Source organism: Lepidochelys kempii, chromosome 14 (assembly GCF_965140265.1).
Source record: "Lepidochelys kempii isolate rLepKem1 chromosome 14, rLepKem1.hap2, whole genome shotgun sequence".
Lineage (NCBI taxonomy): Eukaryota > Metazoa > Chordata > Testudines > Cheloniidae > Lepidochelys > Lepidochelys kempii.
The window spans coordinates 28,161,636-28,188,164 of NC_133269.1; the positions used below are offsets into that span (position 1 = coordinate 28,161,636).

At 53.9% G+C, this 26,529-nt stretch overlaps 2 protein-coding genes across 2 annotated transcripts in view; both read right to left on the reverse strand.

Annotated features, from left to right (window-relative positions):
- Window positions 1-2,810: 2,810 nt before the first annotated feature.
- LOC140898101 (C-type lectin domain family 2 member D-like) overlaps window positions 2,811-26,529 on the reverse strand; it is a 49,723-nt gene continuing 26,004 nt past the window's right edge. The window contains exon 6 of the mRNA XM_073311554.1: window positions 2,811-2,961. Within this exon, the coding sequence (XP_073167655.1) occupies window positions 2,811-2,961 (151 nt within the window). The remainder of the gene's footprint in view (window positions 2,962-26,529) is intronic.
- On the reverse strand, window positions 18,889-25,478 carry LOC140897980 (maestro heat-like repeat-containing protein family member 7). Its single transcript, XM_073311340.1, has 10 exons — window positions 25,430-25,478; window positions 24,907-25,004; window positions 24,424-24,546; window positions 24,013-24,078; window positions 22,836-22,931; window positions 21,975-22,079; window positions 21,449-21,584; window positions 21,128-21,222; window positions 19,526-19,678; window positions 18,889-18,984 (listed from the first exon to the last, which is right to left on the reverse strand). The coding sequence occupies exons 2-10, from the start codon at window positions 24,964-24,966 to the stop codon at window positions 18,889-18,891; spliced, it is 930 nt and encodes a 309-aa protein (XP_073167441.1). The 5' UTR covers window positions 24,967-25,004; window positions 25,430-25,478.

Here is a 26,529-nt window from a genome sequence, read left to right on the forward strand (position 1 = left end):
GTACTGTCAGTTTGTCTCCGAGGGGACGGATCCATTAGGTCTCTGCACACCAAGAGAGATCAGGCCGATCCTTTGTCTTTATGCTTAAACACCACAGACGGACACACACACAGCCCCCTGCTGTTAGTTTCTTCCTGTAGATTTCCCTTTTTTGTGGATTTTCCAATCTAATTTTGTACCTGGCTCAGTGCGCAAAGAGACATCCAACATCAGGCACACAATACACAGAGGGCCAGACAGGGAGGTAACTTCAGTTGTCTCCTGTCTGAAAGGAGCATCTGGGGTACATCACCTCCCGTGACCTGCCTTGACTCCAAGACATTAAGGGCACCATTGTCCGTCTGGAGACACAGCTCCTTACATAGTATAAGTACAGAGGTCTTGCTCCGATTATGGTGACCATTGGGCTACTGGCCCTTGATACAGACCTCACATGCCCCCTTTGGTGAACTATTCTGTAGACCACTGGTTCTCCACCAGGGGAATATGTACTCCTGGCGATATGCAGAGGTCTTCCCGGGGAGACATCAACTCATCCAGATATTTACCTAGGTTTAAAACAGGCTACACAAAAAGCACGAGCGAAGTCAGTACAAACTAAAATTTCAGATCGTGACTTATTTACACTGCTCCTGAAAGAGGTACAGTCATCTGGAAAGGTTTAAAACGACTGATGTAAAGATCACGCCCAGGGGATTCCTGTAAAACCTTCTGTGCTGCCTGCCACTTGGCACCAAGGGGTCCCTGGGTCACATACATCGGTCCCCCAAACTCCATCTCTGCGCAGGCTCAGCTCCTCTCTCCTGCAAGGAGGGAACTGGAGCCAAGGCTGTGCAATAGCGCTGTCTGCAGTGTCCTGAGAGAGTGCGCGCCAACCTCAGGGCAGACTGCTGGGAACCAGGGCACAAATCCAAACTGGCTGAGAATTCTAGACCTAGATTTCACCAACCAAACATGCAGGGTAACCTCCCCCGGCATCCTAACAGCCTAGCCATGCAGTCCCCTTGGGTTCTCCGATCTGTCTCGCAACCCAGGTGAGCCTGCCTTTGAGAGACAGATGGTCTCTTACACTCAGAATCACAACAGTATTCAGGTTACTCCCAGTCCCACAGGCCCAGGCACCGCAGGTGAACTGAACCTTAGACATCACACCAAAGACCACGCACATAGCCAGTCTTATTATAGGACAATTTATTAAAAAGGAAATAAGATTTCTTTACAAGGCTAAAGCGGGTGAACATACATACACAATGAAGCTACAAAGTTTCAAAAGGTAACAGAAGCATCTATAGCAGTGATGCTCTGAGCTCGGTGGTTCAGGAGCGAAATTAGTGATCAGCCTTACCCAAAAGAGCCACAGTAGCAGGAATTCATTGTTTCATTTACTATAGTATTACTCATATTTAAACAGAAGGGCAGGGGAAATATTTAGGTTTTTATATAAATGATCGCAGCAAATAACTTAGTGGCTAATAACATAGTAAAAGCATCCTGACTGGTTAACAATTAAATCACAGTGCTTTAATATCATGTGCTACAAAGAGCGGCAGGAGACTCATTAAAGAATCACTTGCAGCTCATGAGCCGCAGTCTGTGTATCACTGGTCCATTATAAACTCTGTCCTTTAGGGCTAACCCAGGCTAAGCAGCTGGGGATTTCTTGCTTATGCCTAGAAAACCCTGCCCCCAGCATCAACAAGCTAGATGCAGTTCCTTCTTGTATCCCACCTCCTCCCCTGTGCTCTGAGCTGCTGCAGATCAGCACTTCACACTCCTGAATGCCTTAATTCACTCTCCTGTCTGGTGATTTACACAGTCACAGAGGCTCCCAAAACAAACGCTCCAATATTACCTCACAATGTGGGATACAGAGGTCAGAAGAAATGAGATTAATGCTGCAGCAGCTCACAAGCGTTCAATAAAGGCTCAACACACATTCTTATAACGCTAATACCTATCTTAACACACAGATGAGCCAGCCTGATCCCAGCTGTGTATTTCTCAGGGTCCCCTTGAGACATGGGGACTTTAGCATGACCTGGCACCTGGTCTGTCTGTGTCACACTGATCACCTCCCTGCCCTTTTCAAACCCACTGGGCTCCAGGAAGAGAGAGAACAGACATTTCTCCTCTTACGCGTATGTTCCAGGCCCTAGGTGTCACACGAGGAGTGTAACGGGGGTCTACTCCCTTGGCAGGTGCAGCGCTCTTAAAACTAAAAATGGAAAATTAAAACCAGTTTAAAACATTCATGCTTTTATCCAAAGCAATATCTGGCAACAGCAAAAAAAAGGAACTGGTGGTGTAAACCTGTAAACTTCAAAATCAATTGGGTTTCCAAAAGACCCCAAAAACTGACCCATAAAAAAACTTTATTAAAAAGTTCCTAGGTGGGGTGGGAGGCACGCGGGAATGTAGAACATCCCCCCTCAGCTCTATTCCAGACCACCAAATGGGAATGATGAATATTTTTCAAAGATTCCATAGATAATTTTCTGCAGTGAAAAGCTTCTGTGGGGGAATGTCAGGGCAGTGAAAGCTGAGGCTGGTGCCTTGGCTCAGTTAGGCAGAGCTCCTGGTCTAGCTGAGGGAAGTTGGAAAGGCTGGATTTGAGCCATTCCACTGGTGGAAAAAGAGACGGCACGGGTGGGGGGACAAGATGTGCAAATAGCATCTCTGGTTTTCACCTGAGTCCACAGTGCTCTGCCCAGTGATGCGCAGAGCATTCCCCGATATTCTGGAAGTGCCCAGATGTGATCTTGTAAAGAGATCAGTCCAGCTTTTCTGGGACTAATTCCACAGTACTCTCCTTACGAGCCCCCTACCACGGCAGCCTCCTGTGCCTCTGTAAATGCATTGGGTTTGGTGCAGATCCAGGGTCTCTCACTGCTGCATCGCAAGCTGCTGTCCCCATGCACATCATTCAGATACGCACAGTCTCCTCCTCCTCCGATCGGAAACCTGCAAGACAGAAGCCAGGGAGCTGGTGTCAGGTAGGAGTTGGACATTTCCCATCAGTCACAGGCAGGGAGAGACGCTCTCGCACAGTGCAGGGAGCTGCTGCACTCACAGCCCCTCACGATTCCCCTTCCTGCACCTGCCACAGGCCCCAGCTAGAAAGCGGGCAGTGGGGCAGCAAGGCCAGGAAAGGTTCGAAGATCAACAGATCTCCATGGAGCATTTATGCCGGGTGGGTATTAACCCAGTTCCTACTCCGTCCCCTCCCAGCCCCGCACACCCAGCTGGGTCTGGATGGGCCCCTGCAGGCCCAACCCACCCAAACTGCCCCGGGCGCAGGTTCCAGGTGACTCTCAGCAGCAGGTGAAATGCCAGCAGCACAAACCCAGCGGCCATGGGGTTACCCCAGCCACTCACACAGAGCTTCCCGTGAGAGCTGGAGGCCAGCGCTTCCCACCTGGGAACAGGGTGGGATCAAGGCCCACAGGCAAATCCTCCCCCATGGTCCCATCCTGGCTACTCACAGTAGTCATGTGCTGGGCTGGGAGGAGGCCCAGCACTACTCTTTGGGCAGGCCGGGATCTCCCTGCCCTCAGGCCACCAGCCTCTGGCTCGGGGTGAGATCTGTCCCAGAGAAGGGAGAACCCAGCTCACAGCCACCTGAGCAGATGGCTGTGGGTGGCTCCCCCACCAGCATCATCCTGGAAGAGCTCTGAGGGGATGGCAATGATGCACCCAGAGCCTTCTGCTGGGGTGGGCGCCCACAGGGTGGCAGATTTCAGGGTTAACACCCCACTGAGATGCCTGTTTATGCAGTTTGGTAAATTGGCGTCACATTAGCTGTCCTCCAGTCATCGGGTACAGAAGCGGATTTAAATGATAGGTTACAGACTACAGTTCACAGTCCTGCCATTTCACATTTGAGTTCCTGGTCCTGGTGACTTGTTACTGTTTAGTTTCTCAATTTGTTCCAAAACCTCCTCTAATGACACCTCCATCTGGGACAGTTCCTCAGATTTGTCACCTAAAAAGGACAGCTCAGCTTTGGGAATCTCCCTCACATGCTCAGCCGTGAAGACTGCTGCAAAGAATTCATTTAGTTTCTCTGCAATGGCATGGTGCCAGCTGCGGTGTGGACAGACCCCAAACAGGCCGGCTAACAGATGGGCTCATGAGGCAATCACAAAGACAGACTGCTGCCGACATCAGGGCATCCTTGCTCGAATATATGAAAATATCTGACTGGGATCAAACAACAGGTCATCAACTGACTTGTTTTCTAAGCCTCCTCTGGGCACATTTTCCAGCTTCCCATCAATCGCAAAGGGCTTTTTTAAAAATGCCATTCAGCTGTAAGTACCTAAGACTGGTCACATGGGTCAGACCAATGGTCCATCTAGCCCAGTGTCCTGTCCTCCGATACTGGCCAGCGGTAGGTGCTTCCGAGGGAATGAACAGAACAGGGTCAGTATCGAGTGATCCATCCCATTCACACCCAGCTTCTGGCAGTCAGATGTTTATGGACACTCAGAGCATGGGGTTGCATCCCTGACCATCCTGGCTGATAGAAACTGGTCGAGCTATCCTCTGTGAACTGATCTACTTCTTGTTTGAACAGAGTTATACTATTGGCCTTCACAAGATCCCCTGGTAACAAGCTCCACAGGTTGACTGTATGTTGTGTGAAGAAATACTTCCTTTTGTTTGTGTCAGACCTGCTGCCTATTCATTTAATTGTGACAGGTTTCAGAGTAGCAGCCCTGTTAGTCTGTATTCACAAAGAGAAAAGGAGGACTTGTGGCACCTTAGAGACTAACCAATTTAGTTGAGCAGAAGCTTTCGTGAGCTACAGCTCACTTCATCGGATGCATTCAGTGGAAAATAACAGTGAGTAAATTGATATATACACAGAGCATGTGAGGGAGATCACATCAGAGCTCGTCTGGGGTGATGCTGGTGGGGGAGCCACCCACAGCCATCTGCTCAGGTGGCTGTGAGCTGGGTTCTCCCTTCTCTGGGACAGATCTCACCCCGAGCCAGAGGCTGGTGGCCTGAGGGCAGGGAGATCCCGGCCTGCCCAAAGAATAGTGCTGGGCCTTCTCCTAGCCGAGCACATGTCTACTGTGAGTAGCCAGGATGGGACCATGGGGAAGGATTTGCCTGTGGACCTGGATCCCACCCTGTTCCCAGGTGGGAAGCGCTGGCCTCCAGCTCTCACGGGAAGCTCTGTGTGAGTGGCTGGGGTCACCCCATGGCCGCTGGGTTTGTGCTGCTGGCATTTCACCTCAGCCGCCCCCTGCAATACAGCCTGTCCTGACAGGCCTCTGGCCTGAGAGCTGATGGAAACTGTCCAGGGAGCCCTGGACCCAGCTCTTCTGTGCAGCGTTACTCCTGCTCCTCACCACGCTGAGAGTCACCTGGAACCTGCACCCGGGGCAGTTTGGGTGGGTTGGGCCTGCAGGGGCCCATCCACACCCAGCTGGGTGTGCGGGGGGGGGTGGGGGGGGAGAGTAGGAACTGGGTTAATACCCACCCGGCATAAATGCTCCATGGAGATCTGTTGATCTTCGAACCTTTCCTGGCCTTGCTGCCCCACTGCCCCCTTTCTAGCTGGGGCCTGTGGCAGGTGCAGGAAGGGGAATCGTGAGGGGCTGTGAGTGCAGCAGCTCCCTGCACTGTGCGAGAGCGTCTCTCCCTGCCTGTGACTGATGGGAAATGTCCAACTCCTACCTGACACCAGCTCCCTGGCTTCTGTCTTGCAGGTTTCCGATCGGAGGAGGAGGAGACTGCGCGTATCTGAACGGTCTGAGTGCGGTCAGCAGCTTGCAATGCAGCAGTGAGAGACCCTGGATCTGCACCAAACCCGATGCATTTACACAGGCACAGGAGGCTGCCGTGGAAGGGGGCTGGTAACAAAAGTATTCTAGAATCTAGCCCTGGAAAAGCCTGACTGTGATTTCTTGTGACCATCACATCTGAGCAATTCCGGAATATCGGGGAATGCTCTGCGCATCACTGGGCAGAGCACTGTGGACTCAGGTGAAAACCAGAGATGCTATTTGCACATCTTGTCCCCCCACCCGTGCCATCTCTTTTTCCGCCAGTGGAACGGCTCAAATCCAGCCTTTCCTACCCCTCCTCAGCTGGACCAGGAGCTCTGCCTAACTGAGCCAAGGCACCAGCCTCAGCTTTCACTGCCCTGACATTCCCCCACAGAAGCCTTTTACTACAGAAAATTATCTATGGAATCTTTGAAAAATATTCATCATTCCCATTTTATGGTCTGGAATAGAGCTGAGGAGGGATGTTCTCCATTCCCGCCCCCCCCGCCCAGCAACTTTTTAACAAGACTTTTTATGGGTCAGTTTTTGGGGTGTTTTGAAAACCCAACTGATTTTGAAGTTTGCAGGTTTACACCACCAGTTCCTGGTTTTTGTTGCCAGATATTGCTTTGGATGAAAGAATGAACATTTTAAACTAGTTTTAATTTTCCATTTTTAGTTTTAAGAGTGCTGCACCTGCCAAGGGAGTAGGACCCCTGTTACACTCCTCGTGGGACACCTAGGGCCTGGAACGGTGGAGTAAGAGGAGAAATGTCTGTTCTCTCCCTTCCTGAAGCCCAGTGGGTTTGAAAAGGGCAGGGAGGGGGTAGGTGTCACACAGACAGACCAGGTGCCAGGTCATGCCAAAGTCCCCATGTCTGCTATAGATGCTTCTGTTACACAACTAAGCTACAAAGTTTCAAAAGGTATGTATGTTCACCTGCTTTAGCCTTGTAAATAAATCTTATTTCCTTTTTAATAAATTGTCCTATAATAAGACTGGCTACGTGCTCAGTCTTTGGTGTGACGTCTAAGGTGCAGTTCACCTGGGATGCCTGGGCCTGTGGGACTGGGACTAACCTGAATACTGTTGTGATTCTGAGTGTGAGAGACCATCTGTCTCTCAAAGGCAGGCTCACCTGGGTTGCGAGACAGATCGGAGAACCCAAGGGGACTGCATGGCTAGGCTGTTAGGATGCCGGGGGAGGTTACTCTGCATGTTTGGTTGGTGAAATCTAGGTCTAGAATTCTCAGCCAGTTTGGATTTGTGCCCTGGTTCCCAGCAGTCTGCCCTGAGGTTGGCGCGCACTCTCTCAAGACACTGCAGACAGCGCTATTGCACAGCCTTGGCTACCGTTCCCTCCTTGCAGGAGAGAGGAGCTGAGCCTGCGCAGAGATGGAGTTTGGGGGAAAGATGCATGTGACCCAGGGACCCCTTGGTGCCAAGTGGCAGGCAGCACAGAAGGTTTTCCAGGAATCCCCTGGTCTGATCTTTACATCAGTCGTTTTAAACCTTTCCAGATGACTGTACCTCTTTCAGGAGCAGTGTAAACAAGTCACAATCTGAAATTTTAGTTTGTACTGACTTCGCTAGTGCTTTTTATGTAGCCTGTTTTAAAACTAGGTAAATATCTGGATGAGTTGATGTATCACCTGGAAGCTCTCTGCATATCGCCAGGAGTACATGTACCCCTGGTTGAGATGCCTGATAGTCACAGTGGTCTACAGAATAGTTCACAAAGCGGGCTTGCCAGCTCTGTGTCAAGAGCCAGTAGCCCAATGGTCACCATAATCGGAGCAAGACCTCTGTACGGATACTATGTAAGGAGCAGTGTCTCTAGACGGACAATGATGCCCTTAAGGTCTCGGAGTCAAGGCAGGTCACGGGAGGTGATGTACCCCAGATGCTCCTTTCAGACAGGAGACAACTGAAGTTACCTCCCTGTCTGGCCATCTGTGTATTGTGTGCCTGATGTTGGATGTCTCTTTGCGCACTGAGCCAGGTGCAAAATTAGATTGGAAAATCCACAAAAAAGGGAAATCTACAGGAAGAAACTTACAGCAGGGGGCTGTGTGTGTGTCCATCTGTGGTGTTTAAGCATAAAGACAAAGGATCGGTCTGATCTCTCTCGGTGTGCAGAGACCTACTGGATCCATCCCCTCGGAGACAAACTGACCGTACGCATGTCTCATGAAAGAAGGGTCCAAACCTGCCAAGCTGTGAAGTGCTGCAAGGATTTCGGGTGAGCTGTACTTGGTTAGACAGGAGAATACCTTGTTAGTTCGGTCTAGGCTCTAGAACACATGTTATGACTTTGTTATATGTAACCATTTGTTTCCAACACTTCTACTTGACTCTTGGCTTTGTTGAACTGAGGGGTGATTTCGCTGTGAGCCTATGGCAGCGCTGTGTGTTAAGTGGAGCAGTGATCTGAGCTGGACCTGGTAAGCTGGGGCCGAGGATGTTACTGTTCCTTTGGAAATAGTGAATCTGTGAATCCTGCCAGTGCCCAGGGGACCAGGGACTGGACGCTCCAGAGAGATGCTCACAGGGCTTGAGGGCAGAGTGGGCCTATTGCTACCCTGCAGTGACGGCAGGCCCAGCAGCGAGTGCGTGTGGCCAGTGGAGTTGGGGAGCTGACCCCTGGCAGGCACAGACAAGGCTCCCTCAGGCAAAGGGCAGGTGGTGGCGAGGTGCCTCCCAGCCCTGGGTACCCTGGGAAGCATTGCAGGGTATTAACTTACTGCAGGTTTGGGGCAGTTAAAAATGACACCCCAAGGCCCCAACCCAGTGAGGAGGACTGAGGAGAGGAACTGTGACTGCGTGGGGCACCTGAGTCCCAGCACCGCCCAGAGTTCTGCTCTGCCTAAAGACCCAGTCCCGCCCCGTGAGTAGGGCTTTACCAAATTCATGACCATGAAAAATGCATCACAGCCTGTGAAATCTGGCTCGGCGGGGGAGGGGGGCAATATGTCCCAGTACTGCCCCCCTTACGTCTACGCTGCCTTCAGAGCTGGGCGGCCAGAGAGCAGCAGCTGCTGGTCTGGTGCCCAGCTCTGAAGGCAGCGCTGCTGCCAGCAACAGTGCAGAAGTGAGGGTGGCATGGTGGGAGAGGGGGAGGGGAAGGGCGAATCTTACAGGTGGGTGATGTGGGCAACTGCCCCGAGCACGGTGGTCAGGAGGGAACCCCACCACCCGCCAGTTCCAGGCCCTTTTAACCTCTGAGTGCTGGACTCTGGAATGGGGGAGTGGCAGGGCTGGGCGTGTCCCGGGCAGGGGCTCCTACCGTGTGCCAGGCTCTAGCTGCAAGTTCGGGCTGGGCTGGGGAGGAACAGGACCTCGTCCCCTGCATGGGCTGCTCCCAGGGCCAGATCAGAGCCACCGCCAGGAACCTCCCCCAGCAGCAGAAAGCACCGTGGCTGCCGGCCGGGAGCCCAGCTCTGAAGGTAGCACCACTGCCAGGAGCAGTGCCAAAGTCAGGGTCGCAATACCGTGACACCCCTCGCCCAATAGCCTTGAGAACCGCCCTCCCCCTTGACCCTCTTCTGGTTTGGGATCCACACAATTAGAACAGGGTGACATTTCAGATTGAAATAGCTAAAACTGTGAAATTTAAAGGACTTTTAAAAATCTCATGACCATGACATTAACCAAACTGGATGGGTGAATTTGGTAGGGTCTTACCCAGAAGACTAAACAAGGGGTACTTCACATTACAGATACACAAATATGGATCCTCAGTTGCACTGTTTCTATCACGGCCGCTTCTTTCTGGCAGATCCATTTGAGCTCCGCAGCACGCGTCTCAGACAGAACCGTGCTGCCTTTTATCCACCCGCAGCTGCTCCCGGCAGCAGAGCCTGAGAAGCTGTAGAGTGAGAGAGAGTCCGTGTCATTGTGGGTCCGTGTAACAAGGAAAGGCCCAGGGGTGAGTTTTTCCTCCCCCTCCCCGTAATGGGAAGCTGGGCTCTGTGTTGTCTTTCATCTCTAACTTCCCTGTGGAGTGTCAGTCGAGAAGACGTCCCAGGCTGTGAGGTGAGTTAGGGCAGTGGCTCTCAACCTTTCCAGACCACTGCACCCCTTTCAGGAGTCTGATTTGTCTTGCGTACCCCAAGTTTCTCCTGACTTAAAAAGGACTTGCTTAGAAAATCCGACATGAAAATACAAATGTTGCCACAGCCACTATTGCAGAAAAATTGCTGACTCATTTGTACCAAATAATTATAAAATAAACCCATTGGAAATAAGTATTGTACTTACATGTCCGTGTGTGGCGTACAGAACAGTATGAACAAGTCAGTGTCTGTCTGAAATTTTAGTTTGTACTGACTTCGCTAGTGCTTTTTATGTAGCCCGTTGTAAAACTAGGCCAATATCTAGATGAGTTGACCTACTCCTCGAAAGAGCTCTGTGTACCCCAGGGATACATGTACCCCTGCTTGAGACCCACAGAGTTGGGGGTCTGGAGCAAGGACCATACGAGGTTGAATCCCATGGGGTGGGTGACCTGGTACTTGTTCATTGGAAGCACCACCTTGATCTCCTGCATCTCAGCTTTCCTTTAAAAACGAAGTCTGATGGGTGAGAGGAAACCTGCACCGTGCGACCTGGGTAACGGAAGAGCTGCAGGTAGTTGAGGACTTGTCCTGATTAGGGCTGGATTCCCAAAGGGACTTAAGAGGCTAATGGCCACTTCAGGCACCTCTGTCTCTTGGAGTGCGAAGTTCCTTGGAGAATTCCACTGGGTGGGAGACTCAGCTGTGAAGGGAGGGGGGGGCGGGCAGGAGCATCTCCTCAACACAAGATTGGAATAACTGAAGTAATGTTCCTTTTGCACAGAGCCTCAGCTCTTTGGAACCTCTGCAAACGCTTTAGCCACGTGTTTAATTCCATCTGTAGGAGTAGCCTTGGATCACAGTGGGAGGGCTCAGGTGCGTATGTGTTTGCAGGATGGGCGCTCAGGACAGTCCCTGACGCCAGAGCAATGGGGTTGTGAAGTGCCGCTGTCTGGATTTGGGAGCCTGCCTGCACACCGAAGTCACTAGGCGCAGGGTGCATGACTGCAAGGCGCTGGGCCGGGTAAAATCAGCCCTGGGTGGTTATTTTGAGTAGAAAACCAGAGCCACTTCTGGGGTCTTTCAGCTTCTAATGCCCTTTCCCTTCTGCAGCTGGATTTCAGCGTATGATAAAATCCCTCTCAATGCCAAGTCAGTGCCATAAATCACTGGACTGGGTGCAGGAATCAGTAGGCGACATTCTCTTGCCTGGATTATGCCAGGGCTCAGACTAAATTATTCTTCCCAAAACTTTTAAAAGCTGAGCCCCCTCCTCAAGGCAAAGAAACCAATCGTGCCCCTCACCCATCAGCAATGTCTGTGTTAGCGACCCCACCCCCCATTTTCTTGTATACATCTTCAAACCCCACCCTTCCCACCATGGCTAGCCCTTCCCCATGCTTCAGGAGACGCTGGAGTAGATGATCCTAACCGTCCCCTCTAACCTTAAGACCTGAGGGACCCCATCCCGGAGCATCTTAAAAATCACAGTTCCCAGACTCTGGAACAGGGGCTGCTTTGCCGGGCTCACCTTTCTCCCTCCGTCACGTTGGCCGTTGAGGATAATGAGCCTGGAGATCTCATTCCCGCTGCTCTGAGTGGTGACCATGTGCAGATGACCCAACTCAGCTCTTACTGTATCCCAGGAATGTCTTCATCTTCTGGGATCCTCATGGCAGCAGTGGGATGATTTAACGGAGTCCCTTAGTCATGGGGCCTTTCTCTCTCTTTTGTTTCAGAGCCAGCATCCTGGAATCGTCTCCTGGTGCGTGGAGTGGTGGCAGTGGTGGGGGTGCTAGTCTCACTATACGAATGTGGGTTTTGGAAAGGTAGAGGGAAAGTGTTTGCCTACTCGCGACTCATCTTCAAGAAGCTGCTGACTCATCCCTCCCAGCAGCCTGGAAGTCCGCAGGATTTACAGGAATCTGAGCTGCCTGCAGTGCGTGACAGGGACAGGGACCAGGCCCAGGGAACCAGAAACAGGAATTGAGACCCAGCCCTGGAGAATGGGGAAGGAGACCTGCTAATGGAGGACAGATGCTTGATCCAGGAACCCAGAGGAAGGGATCCATTAGGTGGGGACACGGGTGTGGCCCAGGAAACTGGAGTAGCATTGCCAATCCTCCAGGATGACCGGGAGTCTGCAGGAATTAAAGATTAATTGTCATGTGATAAAATCTTCAGGAATATGTCCAATTAAAATTGGCAACCTAAACCGGAGTGGGGGGAGGGACCCATTAAATGGAGACAGACTTGGGCTGGGGAACCAGCTAGAAGAGCTGATCCCTCTTACGATGCCCCTCAATGGTGGGGACTAGACTAGGCAAAACTTTTCATCTAAACCTATTTTAGATTCAGCAGTTTGCGAATTCATATCCAGTCTGCTGAATTGTTCACGTCCAGACCCACCCCAGAGTTCTTAAAAAGTCATAGCATTTAGTTTAGACACTTTCCAAACAATCCATTTTGATTTTTCAGTTTGAAACAATCTTTTGTTTAAAAATGTCCTTCAGTTTTATTTTAAAAATTCAAAAAGTTACAACCCTTGAAATGTTCCTGTAGTTTTGTTTTTTTTTTAAGCTTTTTGGTTCATCAGAAATTTGGAAAAATTTTAGTTTTGTTCAACCTGAAACCAGTTTTTTTCCATCTCTTTTTTTGGAATTGTCAGCGACCAAAAAATTCTGTTTGCCCAGCTCTTGGGGCGGGTGAGGATTTTAGTGGTTATATTGTGGGACTCTGAGTCTCCTTGTTGCTCAAAGTTTTCTTATTGTAACAAATTGATTTGAGATGAGGGCAAGATGGGCAAAAGCTTCCTAAAAGTGTGGGGGGGGCTGCTGGCACCCAAACTGTGGCCCAGCCCCTGTGCCACCCCTTCTCCTCGAAGTCCGGCCCCCTCAAAACGTCCCTTTCCGAGGCCCCCCCCTCATGCCTCCTTTCTCCCTGAGCTCCCACTTCACACTACCCCTTGCCCCCAAAACACTGCCCCCCTCCCGCTCCTTCTCTCCCCCCTCATCCAGTCGCTCACACTTATGGCCAGAAAAAACTGGTGGGCCCTGGTCTCCCCTGTTCCAGCACCCATGGATGAGAGTGGGAGAGGATGAAGAACTCATTTCAAATATAACTCCCCCCCACCTCAAAATAGCACAATTTGCCAGCAACAACAAAACGGGCCAGTCACGCTGTGTTGTGTGTTACATTCCCGTCCTGGGGCGGTTTATCTCTTTGAGAATGTGAACCCTGCAGGCCTGGGTGTTTTTCTGCGTAATGTGACCTCAGTGCTCCGCATGAGAGCCATTGTTGTAAATGTTTCAGGAGCAGACATATTTATCATTCATGGACAGACAGACATTTATTCATAATTAGAACTGGTCAAAAATAGCAGGGGTGGAGAGGGTCATGAAAATGGAAGAAGAAACCAATTCCCCCCCGCCCCATATTCTTCAAACTTATTTGCAAATGTTTATAATGATCAAATTTCTGTTTAGTTTTGGTGGGAAAAACTCCACGTTCTCTCTCAAGTGGGCAGAGAAATCCAAAATGTTTTTTTTAAAAAGGGAACTCTTTTCAAATGATCAAAGTAATCCAAAGTGGCATTTTTAGTTCAAAGGTTGCATTGTGAGTGTAAAACCGTTTTGAACCAGCTCTATTACTGTATAACAAGATGAGTTTATTTGTCATGATGCATTGTTTGGGCCACGTTCCACGTGGTATTTCAGTTTTTGCACCGCTCTTCTCTTCTTGCGTCTGCCCCTCTCATAAGCTGTGGCCTTAATCTCGGCCCTGGAAACCATTACGTGCATGTTTAACTTTAATGACTGCTGTGATAATTCCATTTCCATGGGACAACTCTGAGGTCGGGTTTACGCTACGACCCTATATCGGTGTAACTACGTCATTTATTTAATTTTCTTTCTTTTATTTGTGAAAGTTATTGAGAGGTGAAAGCAGGTAAAATACATGAACAGGTTCGGACAGTCCAAGTTTATCAGTGCAAAGTGACAGCAGAGATGAGGTATCTGCTAGTTTTCCGTAAGTCTCTCAGGGTTACCCAGGATAACTTTGGGGAATCTCTCTCTTGCATCTGGAATGTTCCCTGAAAGTGTCCAAACAGCTCAGAGATGCAGAACCATTCCCTGGATCCATTCTTACAGCTGTCTTCCCCGGAAAGCAGTCTGGCAAGTGTTCCTGTCAGCTCTTTGCTAAGTTATCTGCCAAAACACTAGAGTTTTCAGGTGCCAAAGTAGCCCTTTTAATCATGGTGAAATTATCCTCCCCGCCACCACCAAAATTTGAAATGGTGCCCTGAGTGCACGGTACCCTACCGTGCTCCCCCAAGAGGAGCTGCATAAACAGGCAACTCTGCAAGTTCTCTGCATGCCTCTGCAAGAGACCCCCATGCCTCTCCATTTCCTTGGCCACATGTATCCTGTCCCCATGCTGGCGGCTAATCCAGAAAAAGGAGGAAAGAGCTCATCACTGCGACCACCTGAGGGATGTGTTGGGGTGAGGTCAGCTGTTCAAAGCAGGCAATAGGGACAGAATCTGAGACTTGAAGCTCCTCGAGTGACCTCTGACCTTTCCAGACCTACCCTTCAATCAGACACAGCCATTGTCAAGTTGAATGTGATAGTAACTAGACCCATTTTAAACCCTTCACCACACAAGAAAAAGCCCTTAGGATTCATCATGAACTATTTATTTCTCCTCCCATGGCTCCCTGCAGACACCTCGTCTCTCCCAGGCTGGGTTCACTTGATTGCAGGAGCTCAGCGGAGGGTCCAGCTTTGCTCTTTCGCTTCCATTCTTCACGTCTTTGGGTGGCTGCATTTGCAACTGAGCAGCCTGATGGAAACACTGAGTCCTCTGTCCAAAGACTCCCTGAGAACAGGGGGAAGTTCGCCTGAACTCTCAGGAGTGGAGGCTTGGCCCATAGGGTAGGGTTACCATATTTGAACTTTCAAAAAAGAGGACACTCCGGGGGGTGGGAGGGGGGAGTTGTAGCCCTGCCCCCTATCTACTCCCTCCCACTTCCTGCCCCCTGACTGCCCCCCACATAACTGCTAACCCCTCCAACCCCCGCAGCTCCTTGTCCCCTGATCGCCCCCCCCAGGACCCCGCCCTCTATCTAAGCCTTCCTTCTCCCTGTCTCCAACTGCACCGTCCTTACACCCCCCCACCCTAACTGCCGCCCTAGAACTTCCCCCCCACCTGTCCCCTGACTGCCCTGCTCCCTATCCGCACCCCTGCCCCCTGACAGACCCCCAGGTCTCCCACACCTATCCAACCACTCCCTGTCCCCTGACTGCCCCCGCAGTACCCCCGACCCATCTAACTCCCCTGCTCCCTGTCCCTTGTCTCCCCTGACCCCTCTCCATATGCCCACCCCCTGACAGGCTCCCCACAGAACCCCTGACCCATCCAACCCCTCCTGCTCACTGTCCCCTGACTGCCCCTTGGGACCCCATGCCCCTTCTCCAGCCCCCCGGCCCCCTTACCCTGCTGCTCAGAGCAGTGTGTCTGGGGTGCGGAGCCAGACACAGTGCCGCGCTCCCCCGCAGAGCGCACAGCTCCCCACCCCTTGCCCCCAGAGTGCTGCATTGGGAAGGAAATCCCGGCCCTCTGGAGAGTTTTACAAATTCCTCCCGGAGGGCGATTTAAAACCCAAAAAGCCGGACATATCCTGGAAAATCCGGACGCATGGTAACCCGACCACAGGGACTCCAGGATCTGCAGCTACTGCCACCTCTATGGTGAATCCTCCGACTCATCACCAACCAGCTCTTCCCCATTCTGCCAGCCGGCCCCGCAGTCTGACCGTGCGGGAGAACAGAAACCCTTTGGGACAGCAGGAGAGTCTCCTCAATGCCGCACTCTTTGCATGGCTTCCCGCGGTCACCGGGAAACACGACTACCCTGCCCCCAGCAGTCTTTCAAGGAGCTGACGGTGCAGTCACTGGGCACCCACTCGTAATGGTCCGAGGCAGTGGCATTGCAGAGGGAGCTGAGCAGACCGTCCCTTCTGTGACTTCCTGAATTGCTGCCAGGACTGATTCTCCTCTGCACTAGGGAGAGTCCCAGAGGAAAGACAGCTGTGGTGGGGGAGGGGGCAAGACAAGCTCTCCCCCTGAGCCCTTGAATAGCAGGTAAGCAGGACTCTGGGAGCCAAGGGATCGGTGTGTGTTGCTGGGAGAGCAGAGCTGGAGAGCAGAAAAGGGCACTGGAGGAATTGTAGAAAAGTCAGTGTCATGGCAGAGTCATGGGCAGCCAGATCTAGTGGGCAGAGGCAGAGTCCACACTCACGAGACAGGAGTCGAGAGTCAGCTGGGTCAGGACACTGGAAGAGCAGAAGCAAAAGACCAAATTGTGTTCAGCACCTCAAGTCAGATGAGTCACCCCGAGACCGGATGCCAGGAAATCAAGCCTGGGGAGTGGGAGCAGGAACAGCCAACTTGCGGTCCAGAGGGGGCGGGTGGGAGCTCGGGTGTTCAGACAGCTTCTTGTTCCTGCTGCTGGTTTAAGGAGGTGCTGGGGGCCGATTAGCTGGTCTGGGACTCTGCCAATAGGAGCCTCAAACTGGGTCTGGACTTCGTCAGTCCTAGCTAAGCAGTTTTTCGTAGACTTCCAGGTGGCGTCCTGGAGGGTGGCTGCTCCCAGGAACCCTGCACACCCGGGTTTATGAGCCATGGGTCATGACAGTGACTGATCTCTCCCCGCTCAAACCTCCTGCACGAAACAGTCTCCAGGGTCCCGGACGCATCCTCTGAGAATAAAAAAACACAGTCATGAGGACAAATAGGCTATGGAACAGGAGCCCCCTCTTACCTGCAACAATCCCAAGTGCCCAGAAGAGTGGACAGTTCTTACCTCCAGGACATGCCTGGGATCTTCCATCTAAGCCTCACTGGGACCCCTGTTGCTTGGTCTGAAAGGATGAGATCTTCTGTCCCCACTGCTCCCTGCACTGGGCTGGCTGCAGCATACATCTGTGTAAGAGGCTGGGCCAGAGAGATGTTACAGTCAGGGTCCAGGCAGCCCAGAAGGAGAACAGAGGGTCTGAAACCAGAAGACGAAGCAATCAAAACAGCAGATTCGAGAGAGTGGTTTTGTACCCTACAGGGACATCAAAGAAGGTCTGATAGGAAAGCTGAGATGTTAGTCTGGAAACTGCTAAGGCAAAGATTGTGACTTGTTAAGGTTCAGTTTAAGTCACTACAACGTATGTTTTGTTTTCTTTGTCTGTTTGAAATTTGTCTCTTTCTCCTGCTTAGTTTCACTTAAATCTCTTCTTTGTTACTGTGCTTCCCAAAGCACCTCAGCGTTGGGTGTTTGAGTGAAGTGTGAGTCTCCAGCCTACCCAACAGGCTGAGCTGTGCCCTGTCTCTCTGAAGGTAGCGAATAATTTCTGAGCAGTGCTGGGCCCAGAGTCCAAGGGCAGTTCACCAGACATCTCCTGTGAAGCCCAAAGAGACCAAAGGAGCAGGAGGGATTCAGGCCCCACTGATCCATGGGAACTTCCCACAGAAGAGGCTACACAGGACTCCAGACACAGCCAGCAGGATCCCTCCCACAAGCTGAGCCATGTCCTTCCCCTGCCAGCCCCACAGCTTCCTCCTCACCCCAGCCTCAGGAACCCCTCCCACCTCCCTGCTCTCCCCACCCACTCTCCAATACCAGGCTGTTTCCAGAATGGAAGCAGGTGCGTACCAGAGTTCACTCACCGCTAGATGCTGGCCAGGCCTCGTGTCACGGCTTTCTAGCTGGGCTAGTAACCCCGCTGATACTCACTCTTGCAGTTTGTTGGCTGGGAACTCAGCTCTCCAACCAGGTGACTGGCCTTTACTCCACTCCTTCCTGGGTCGTGCTCCTTCCAAACAAAGTCCAAAAATGTCTTGAACAGAAAAAAGGTCTTCCACCCTCGTGGGGAGTTCTGCCTCAGCCTGATTTCGGCTCGGCCTGCCCTTCTTGGGTTTCCATGGTCTTCTGTGTCCCCTTCCTTAGGGACGGTGAGAGAACCCAGTCCTACCCTGGACTCCAAATCCGGTCCAGCCCGGCTGACAGGTTTGCTGAGGGGATGGTGAAACCCCATTGCTGATCAGAAGGAGGTCAGAGTCTGTTCTCTAGGAGCTGAAGGTCCGTTTGTCCTGCTGCGGGAAGTGGAGCTGGAGAGTGGAGATGTTAGGTGAAAGAGACTGCATGATTGAGTTGGAGACTGAGGGAAGGGAGTCTCCTCCCAGAAACGGTCCCAGAGAACAGCTTTGAGGAGTTCTCTGGGGAGCCTCCTGCTAGGAAAAAAACAAGGGTGGCACATTGATGGAGATGTCTCTGTCCCAGGGATGGGGGAAGCTCCCAGCCAGGCTATGCAGCAGGGATCCCATTTCTCCCCCAAGAAACCCAGATGCCCAAAGAAGTCAATGGCTCTTACCTCCATGAGGGAACGGGGTCTTCCCTCTCAGCCTCTTTGAGAACTACCACTGCTTGGTTTCCTCGGACAAGGGACCTGCCCCCACTGCTCCCTGAGGTGGTTCAGCTTCTGACTGCAGCCATCTGGGAGGCTGTCACACACCCCAGGGCCTAGAAGACACGGGGGGAGGAGGCTCCTCTTCATGTCAGACTCTGAGAGCCATTAGAGGGGCCAAAGGAAGAATAAAGGGCAGGAGATGAAGCTAGCCCTGAGGCTCTGTCCCATCCTCACCTCCGCAAATGTGGAGCTTCCTGAGCTTCAGTTGGGCAGACAGTCTGTCGCCCTGACACAAAGGTCCTTCTGCGCCATATGGGGCAGGAAGATCTCTGCCTGGGAGCACGGGGAATGGGATGGGGGTGAGATCAAGGAAAGAGGGGAGGGGTATGGGTGGGAGGGAAAGAGCTCCTGCCCCAGATGAAGGAATTTGGGGGGCCGAGGGAAGGACCAGCTCCACAGAGAGGGCAGAGAATTTCTGTGAGTGCCAGGGGCCTCCATTTCCGCTTCCACTAGCCCCGCATTTACAGTGAGACAGAGCAGTACCTGCAGCAGGGAGCGGGACTTGCTGAACAGGGAGGGGAACCTTTAAGAGCATCAGACGAGCCACAGCCCCTGCAGCGCCTCGGGCATCTGGTGCAAGTGCCTGATGATGTGAAGCTGGCCCATGACCTTGGCTGTGACATCCTCGTGCTGCAGGGGAACGAGAACATGTCAGAGACGGAGACACTCCCCAGGAATCAGGGAAAATTAAGGGCACCTGGAAGCAGCACCATCATTTCCACCCAGCAACTGCTCATGTCTGAGTGGTGGATTCACCCTCCGGACGCCCAGGATGAAGGCTTGCTGTCCTCTCTAGTGACCTCCAATACCAACCCCCCTCCTTGTCGGGTGGGCTCCTGCCACCGCCCCATCGGTGCCCCTGACAGCTGTTCCACCTCCACCCCACCTGGGGAGACCGCTCAAGTTCCTAGAACCCTCTCCTCCACCCCTACTTCCATCCCCACCCAGGTAGGGCAGGGCGGGGGCTCTAGCAGGGTGGCGGGGGGAGAAGGGATTCTGGCAGAAGTGAAGTGGAATGGGGAGAGGTTGAGACCTTTCCCCAAGTAACCCCAGGGACAAAAGCTAAAGCCACAGGATGGCAGCCCTGCTGAACGGGCCAGCGAATGGCAATAGGATGGGAATGAGGCCCTGGCCCCCACCCCAAGCTCCTGAGTTGATTGCAGTTGCTTACCGTGACCCCCATCAGTTGCTGCGCTTCCCCCAGGAGGGAGTAGACGAGCACCAGCCCAGCCTGGCTGACACGCAACAGAGGGTCGTGGATGGCCAGCACTGCTGTCTGCAGGAAGGATCTCTTCTGACCAATGGAGAAGAATTTTCCAAAGACCTAAAACCAAGAGGACACGGGACTCGAGCAGATTGCCCAGAGCCAGCCTCCAAGTCCTGGCGGTACAATGGCGTCTAGTGCCCCAAAGGGCGGGGAAGAGAGTTGCTGTGGCCAAGGCACTTCATTCCCCAGGAGGCTTTCAGGGTCCCAGGGCTCAGGGAAGCCCCTTTATTAAAAGGTGGCAGATGCTGAGGGACCAAAGCCTCCAGTGGCTCTTTCGGAAGGGCAATTTCTGTCAGGGGCCAGGATAGGCTGGAAATGGATCTCTAATGTGTGTGAGCAGGCCCACTCTGCTGTGCAGGGCACAGAGACGACAGGGGACCCTGTGTTGCTTCCAGCAGAGAGATCTCCTGCATCTCAGTGGCTAGAGGAGTGTATGTGGGGGGAGATAGGGAGGGAGTTGGAGCTGACAGACCAAAGGTCTCTTCCCCACAGCTTAGTGATTTCTCTCGTTGCTGGGAATGGCCTCTGCATCTCCTTGGTTTCTTCACAGGGAATCCAACCTGCAGCCTGACAAGGACAAGGAGACTCATGGCCCAGTCCCCATCCCAGACACTCCTCGGAGACTTTTCTTCCGCGACAGCAATTCAGCTTGTGTGAGGCAGGACAAGCTCACACAGTCTCTCTCACGGGGCATCTGTGGAGCAGCGTTCTGTCGATGCCCTTGTCGATCCAGGAGCCACTCCAGGGCCTCCTCTGTGATGTTGTGGCAATCACCCATTTCACCTTTGACTCCAGGCTGGGGGCACTGTGTTACGGTGTGTTGGAAGGTTTGAATATTCTCACCACAGTTGTGAGACGGGGGCGGGGGGGTGTCTTTGATTTTCTACTTGTGCAGCAAGTAGCCGCAACTTGGGTCAGTGACAATGTGCTTCTTTGGAACAGTGGCTGAGGTCCAGATACTCTGCCATTCCCTGGCCGGGTCTGGAGACATGAGGGGCGCGCATGTGGTCCATATTAGCTCTGGAGCTCACTATGTCCCCTACCCAGTTCCCAGGTTGGGGCATTCGGCTTCCTGACCGGCAATGGAATTGGGCAAAGCCCACCTCCTTTCTCTGCTTCTACAGGGTGCAGGGAATTAAACAAGGGTCTGATCAAGCAATCGTGACTGACTGATTCAGGGCTCTCCTCTCAGACACTTGGGGATCAGCCAGGGGAACAAGGAGCAGAGAGACACCCAGAACCATAATCCTATATTAACTCACCCACCCGGGGATCCTCCTTATGCCACGGAGCAATGCAGCCATGTAAGGCACTCAAATCACGGCAACTAGCGAGGTTCCAATGTGGGACCTTTAGCACCAGCCTATCCCACTGGTTGCTGGATGAGGAACTCTGAGCTGGAAATAAAGAGTGGGCTCTTTTCCTGTCTCCAGGAGGCATCCACTGCAGGGAACCCAGCCAGCCACACCCCCTGAGCTGTGTCATGCCCTGGCACAGTGCCCTTACCTCCCCCACTCTGGCTGTATTCTTGTAGCCTAAGAGCCTTCTGTCCTGGTGCCAGTCATAGCACCAGAGATCTTCTGCGTCATGTATGGTCAGGCCTGGAAGAGAGAGAGAGAGAGAGACTTTTCTCCTCATTCTGGTTGCAGTTTCTGTGTCCTTCCAATCCCATTGGTGGCTCCACAGTGGAGTGGAGAAGAACAAAGGCAGAGAGAGACTTGTCCTTCAGCCTGGGTCAGTCTGAGAGAAATGGTCTGGGGTCCCATTATCCACCTGCGGTCACTCTCAGTCCCCTATTGGGTTCTGTGTCCCAGCTGGGTTCCTTACCCCTCTGTCGGAGCAGCAGCTGGTAGAGCCGGTAAGTCCCCTCCCTGGCCTGCCGGCTGATGTCCTTGTCTGGATCGCTGACAAATAGAGCCAGCTGGGCCACATGGTGACCCATCCTGGGGAACTCGGCAGAGATCTAATGGAAGAGAGAGGAGAGGGGACTCCATCAGCATTTTCCTGTCAGCTCCCCTGGGCCAGAGGGCTCCTTCCCCTTAGCTCCTCTGCAGGAGATGCTGGGGGAGAGGAGCTTGAGATCGACCCTTCATTTGCTCTGCTGCCAAGGGAGCCCGGAGCTGCTTTGGGATGCCAAGCAGGGACTGGAGCATGGGCCCCTTAAAGGCCCAGGGGCAACACTGAACCAGGACAAGAAGAACTTGACTCAAGCCTAGCTCAGTCCCTGCTCTGACTCTGCCTCCCCATGAAGAACCCTCCTAACCCACAGCCCCGGCAGCAGCAAATTCTGCAGCCCGCTGGAGCCAGCCCGCCACCAGCTGGAGCCAGCAAGCTGGGGTCGGAGCTCACTTACGTCAAACTCAGGGAGGGTGACTGTGTATCTCAGCAGGGCTGTGCTGCTCCTGATGGCCCTGGCTCGCTCCTGCGACACCCTGGACACGACCCACAAGTTGATATTCTGCGGGGAAAGGAGGCAGGTCAGACTCAGTGGCCAGGTGTACCTGCTTTGAAAATGAGCTCCCCACGCCCCCAGCCCCAGGGGCCTGAGACATTCTGCTCAGGGGGGAATATCTGAGGCCTTGGTGGCAGAGCTTTAGAAGGGGATTATTTCACCCAGGATGCAGCTTTTACCCTACAGGTCACAACTTGTCAGCGTCTCTCTCGATTGGGACAATGTTCGCGGTCGGGGCTGGTCCCCTCCTTCCAGAACTCCTGATTCCTGAACAGTTCACCAGAAAGGAGACTGAACCCTCGGCCCTTCCCTGCTACGAAAATCCTTGGGGGGATGTAGGGAGTGACTTAGAACACAATCCCCCCAGGAATTTCAGAGCAGATCAGAGGGAAGGGCTGATTCCCTGGGATCCTCCTGTTTCTCTAGGAAGGAGCATGTGCCTCTTCTCTGAGAACCATCTCCCAAATCTCATGGGGTGTGTGTGTTGGAGGGGTGGGGGAAGGGTGGGTTTTCAGACTCTCACTCCCCAAGACAACCAGAAGCCCTGTGGTTAGTGCTCAGCAGAACCAGGCAGAAGCTCTGGCTTGAAATCCCAGATCCTTCCTCTGTCCCTCAAGAAGGAAGGACCTGACACTGCATTGCACTGACCTCCCCAACCAAGGATGACCCACTGGGGACCCAGCTAGGAGGACCCAGTAGAAAATGGATCTTCCAGTCTCTCCTTACCAGTCCCCCAAAGAGTTCAGGTGAAATGGGGCTCACCTCCAAGATGAAGTGGAGCCTGTCTGTGTCTGGGGACTCTGCCAGCAGGTTCCCCAGCATGGCATCCAGGACCTCTGGGATGACTTTGTGCAGAGCCTGCAAAGCATGGGTCAGAGTTAGGGAACCTGGGCCTATACCTGCCACAGGATGGGAAGAGGGGTCTCTGGGAAGCAATGGGGAGACTCCCAAACACATCTCCTGGCCTCTCTCCTTCACATCCCATGGCAGGCAATTCGCAAGAATTGATGACCCCTGGACCTTTGATCCATGAGCTTAGCAGGTCTCTGCAGAGTGCCTTTTAGCAGAAGAGTATGAAACAGCCAAGTTGCTATGGATGGAAGCTGGGCTTCTGGATAAAACAGGGCTTATGAAAGAAAGAAAGAAAGAAAGAAAGAAAGAAAGAAAGAAAGAAAGAAAGAAAGAAAGAAAGAAAGAAAGAAAGAAAGAAAGAAATCCCCCAGGGAGGGGCAATCTCTAACCTGCTGGAGGCAAGGATCCAACCCTGCAGCTTGTTCCAACTCTGTTACCCCACCCGTAAATCTGGAGCTCCAGTGAATCAAGGGAGCAGGGACCAAGGAGCACTCTGGAAAAGTAAGAGGATGGAGGAGGAGGAGGTACCTGGATGTCGGTGGTGTCCTTCTCCGTGCCCAGGGTGAAGACGGAGTGAAGGGCAGCTCGCAAGAGGTGGGTCTCTAGGGCTGGCTCCAGGGCAGGTTTCATGGTGCTGGCAAGAGAGAGGAGCTGGTATTAGACTGTGCAGTACGGGGGTGGGACTGTGGCCAACACGGACACCAAGCCACAGGGATAGAGGCACAGGCTGGTGAGAATGGAAACTGAGGCACTTAGCTAGGGAATGACAAGGCCAAGGCGTCCCAGACAGACAGTGGCAGGACAGGAATGGCTCCTGTTCCCTGGAGCCTGCTGCCCCTCCTGTATCTGAGCCCGGGAATGAGCCCCTCCCCAAGGCCCCTGTCATGTTATGGGAGTGAAAAGAAGAGCCCCACCAGGAGGGAGTGACCCTTCCCTCCCCACCATCTCTGCCAGAGGTGCCACTCTTGGGAGGTGACCTGGGAGGGACAGTGACGGTGACTCCCAGCCTTTGGCCTGAGCAGCACTGGGGTGAGGGGAGCCGGCGGGGTGGGGGGGTGGGGCTGTCTCAGTACCAGAGGTTGCCCACTGCAGCCAGGGAGTGGGCGAGGACGGCGCTGGGTGACGAGTCATCGGGAAGCTCCTCGATGAGCTCCTGTGAGACGCAAAGGAGACAAAGGAGCGTGTGAGATTCAGGCCCGACTGACACCTCCCAGTGAGGAGATGACACAGCCAGTGCCCCACATGGCCAGCAGGATCCCTCACCACCTCCCGCTCCCCCGATTCCTTCCTGCCCATCCGACTTGTCCCCCTTCCCGGATTCCTGCCCAGCTCACTCCCAATCTCCTTCTCTCCTCCTCCCTGTTAAAACTGTCCCCATTCAGCCCCATCCCGACGACCAAGCTGGGACCATGTGATTCCTTGTCCCCCACTCTCAGCTGCCCCCCAGCCCCACAATTCCCCCCCTCCCTCCAGCTGCCGTATGGCGTGTCTCACTCACCACGATCCTCTTCACCACAGCCGCCTTGCAGCAGCGCGGCTCCAGTGTGTCCTCCCCTCTCTCCCGTGCAGCCAGACATGTGGGGTAGATGGCCTGAAGGAACAGGAGCTGCTGCCCCTCATCCTGGACCCACCAGGAGTGGGGGATAGCGAGAGAGAACCTGTTAGCGAGGGACCTTCCTGCCCCACCCAAACCAGCTCCAGGGCTCAGGCCTCAATGGGGGATTGTGGGGACCCACCGATTGTCCAAATCCCCCACCACTCCTACACAAGCAGGATCAGGAACTGGGACAGTGCCTGTCGGGGGAGACGACCTCGGCTGTTGTGGGATAAACACCCCCATCTTGGGGGTCCCACATAATGGATGTAAAAGGGTCCCATTAGGGGTGGTGGATCAGGAGGGACAAGAACCTCGGCAGGGGGTGGGGATGCTGGGAAGGGACAGGGCAATCTTGGTTCCAGCCCAGGTGGGGAACATTTGTACCTTATCTCTGCACTGGAGCTGCTCTCGGATGAGCTTGAGAGCAGCTTCATCTTTGGCCATGTCCACCCCTTCCTCCTGCTCCGAATCCAGGGGTGTCCCTGCACCAGGGAGGGAAGGACAGGGGCGTGGTGGGCAGAGCAGGATTCAAGACCCCCCTTCCCACCTCTGGCCCCCAGGGCAGATGGGGCCCCAAACCTCCCTCTCAGGGATGCCTTCAGCCCCCAACAGCTGCCGAAGCCCAGAGCAGAGCCCCCCTCCCCTGCCCAGGACTCCAGGGGAGGTGCCTGTTCCCCCCGCCCGGAGCAGCAAGGACCAAGTGGCAGCAGCTCTTCACGCCCCCACCCCCAGGTCCCCGTGCGGAAGGGGCAGCTGTGTGACGGCTGCTGCTGTCCGTGGGGTTCGCAGGGCTCAGGCCAGACACCTGGGCTGGGGACCCCCCCCCCCGTATCCCTGGGAGAGCCTCTGGGCCCAGGTTGTTCACATCCCATCCTCAGCCCCCCCGGAGCCCAGCCTGGCTCCTCACCTGGAACAAAGCAGTGGCGCCCGTCGGCCTGGCTGCTGCCAGAGGCCCAGGTGCTGCCGCTGTCCCAGGCTGAGCTGCCGGTGCTGGGACAGGGACCTTCCCCCTCCTGGCCGGCGGGGGCTGGAAGGGCCTCAGAGAGCGGGCAGGGCGAGGCCTCCTGATGGGAAGGAGGGCTGGGCTCCTGGGGCCGCTGCTGCCCACACAACAAGCCCCAGAGCCACCCTGCCCGGCGCCCCTCCTGGGCTGGGTCCCGTCTGCCAAACCGCAGCCTGGGCCAGCTCCACTGGGGCCTGGTCGGAGCCTCTCCCAGCTTGGCGCCTGCGCCGGGAGCAAGGGTCCTTTTCCAGAAGGCCGGGCACTTCCGCCGTCTGGCCTGGACGGGAGCTGCTTCCCTGCCAGCGGGGACGCAGGGCTTGCTCTGCCCCTTGGGAAGGTGGCAGCTGCTTCCCTCAGGCTCTGGGGCCACCTGCAGAGCCTTCCTCCGCAACATCCGCAGGAGCCTGGCCATCCTGGAACCGAGCGGGGAGCAGGGGTGAGACTGGGCTCAAGGCAGCCTTTCACTCCTGGGCCTTTTCCGTCCCTCCTCCTCCCTCCTCCAACCACAGCCGCCCCCTCTGCCCGCACAGGAGTGCAGGGAGTGCCATCTACACACACGGGCAGGAGTTCATTGCATGATCTGCTCCCAACCTTTCCCCTCATAATCCCTGCTGCTGCAATAGCCAGGAAGTCTCATCCTTTTCCAGCAATGGCGTAAGTCCCAAAGACCATCGGTTACTCTGGACAAGCAGCCCCCTCCTGACGTCCCAGGCCACTCTCCCGCCCAGGCTAGAGAAGGAACAGAACCCAGGTGTCCGGACTTCTCCTGGGAAACCATTCCCCATGTCAAAGTCACTGAGACCCTAAGCACAGGAAGACCAGGGCCCTCCTCGTTCCCCATTGATTTCCAGGCTCAGCAGCTCACAGGGTCTGGCCCAGCTCAGAGACTCTCAGCCTGGGGACCAGTGTCCCACAAGGGAAGGGCTGGGAGCCCCATTGCTGGAACCTTTCCAAACACACTGGAGACGGCTCTGTTGAAGCCCCTGCCTGGTCTAAGAGAGAGG

Coding starts and splice junctions, on each gene's coding strand:
- LOC140897980 (XM_073311340.1), bottom strand. CDS start 24,966: ATGGCCAAAGATGAAGCTGCTCTCAAGCTCATCCGAGAGCAGCTCCAG. Junction 24,079..24,423: donor CTGTGGTGAAGAGGATCGTG/GTGAGTGAGACA, acceptor TGCGTCTCACAG/GAGCTCATCGAGGAGCTTCC. Junction 21,223..21,448: donor GCTGCTGCTCCGACAGAGGG/GTAAGGAACCCA, acceptor TCTCTCTTCCAG/GCCTGACCATACATGACGCA.